Here is a 793-nt window from a genome sequence, read left to right as displayed (position 1 = left end):
GAGAGGCATTTGTGCCTCTGTCACTGGCAAGGCTAAAAATGACAGCTACGGACCCCCTAACGGGACCCCAGTTTTAGTTCTCGCCTCCAGCAGGAGGCCACAGAGGAAGCCTGCTCGTTGTCAGGGAGCGAGCCCAGAGCTCCGGGAACATGAGGGGACCACTTAGCCCAGCCTCTCTCTGGGGGTTGCTCAAAGCGGAAACTCTTGCCTTGTGTCTCCCCAGGAGCCATGGATGCTGTGGAACTTGCCAGAAAGCTGCAAGAGGAAGCCACTTGCTCCATCTGCCTAGATTACTTCAGGGACCCCGTGATGACCGCCTGCGGCCACAACTTCTGCCGTGACTGCATCTGCCTGAGCTGGGAGAAGGCAAAAGGCAAGAAGGGGCGGAGGAAGCAGAAGGGCTCCTTCCCCTGCCCCGAGTGCAGGGAGATGTCCCCGCAGCGGAACCTGCGGTCCAACCGCCTGCTCACCAAGGTGGCCGAGATGGCACGCCAGCACCTGGGCCTCCAGAAGCGGGACCTGTGCCAGGTGCACCAGGAGCCCCTCAAGCTCTTCTGCCAGGAGGACCAGAGCCCCATCTGCGTGGTCTGCAGGGAGTCGCAGAAGCACCGGCCGCATATGGTGGCGCCCGTCGGGGAGGCCGTGCAGGAGTACAAGGTGGGCCAGAGCCAGAAACCGTGGAGGGGGTGTCCAGGGGGACAAGGTGGGCCTTGGTCAGAGACTGGGGGTGTGTGTCCAGAGGGACAAGGACGTCGGACTACGTGTGTGTGTGTCGGGGCGGGGGTGGTTTATT

The 793-nt window shown here is 62.3% G+C and overlaps 1 protein-coding gene across 1 annotated transcript; it reads left to right on the top strand.

Annotated features, from left to right (window-relative positions):
* Positions 1-198: 198 nt before the first annotated feature.
* LOC103584757 (E3 ubiquitin-protein ligase TRIM17-like) lies at positions 199-657 on the top strand (the record flags this gene model as incomplete). Its single annotated transcript, XM_008565636.1, has 1 exon — positions 199-657. A coding segment is annotated over exon 1 (429 nt), but the record flags the coding sequence as incomplete, so codon positions are not given.
* Between the last annotated feature and the right edge of the window lie 136 nt (positions 658-793).

The sequence above is a fragment of the Galeopterus variegatus genome, unplaced genomic scaffold (assembly GCF_000696425.1).
Source record: "Galeopterus variegatus unplaced genomic scaffold, G_variegatus-3.0.2 Scaffold101968, whole genome shotgun sequence".
In the NCBI taxonomy this organism is placed as follows: domain Eukaryota; kingdom Metazoa; phylum Chordata; class Mammalia; order Dermoptera; family Cynocephalidae; genus Galeopterus; species Galeopterus variegatus.
The sequence above is the reverse complement of the archived record's forward strand: the minus strand, read 5'-3'. Positions and strand labels throughout refer to the sequence as shown.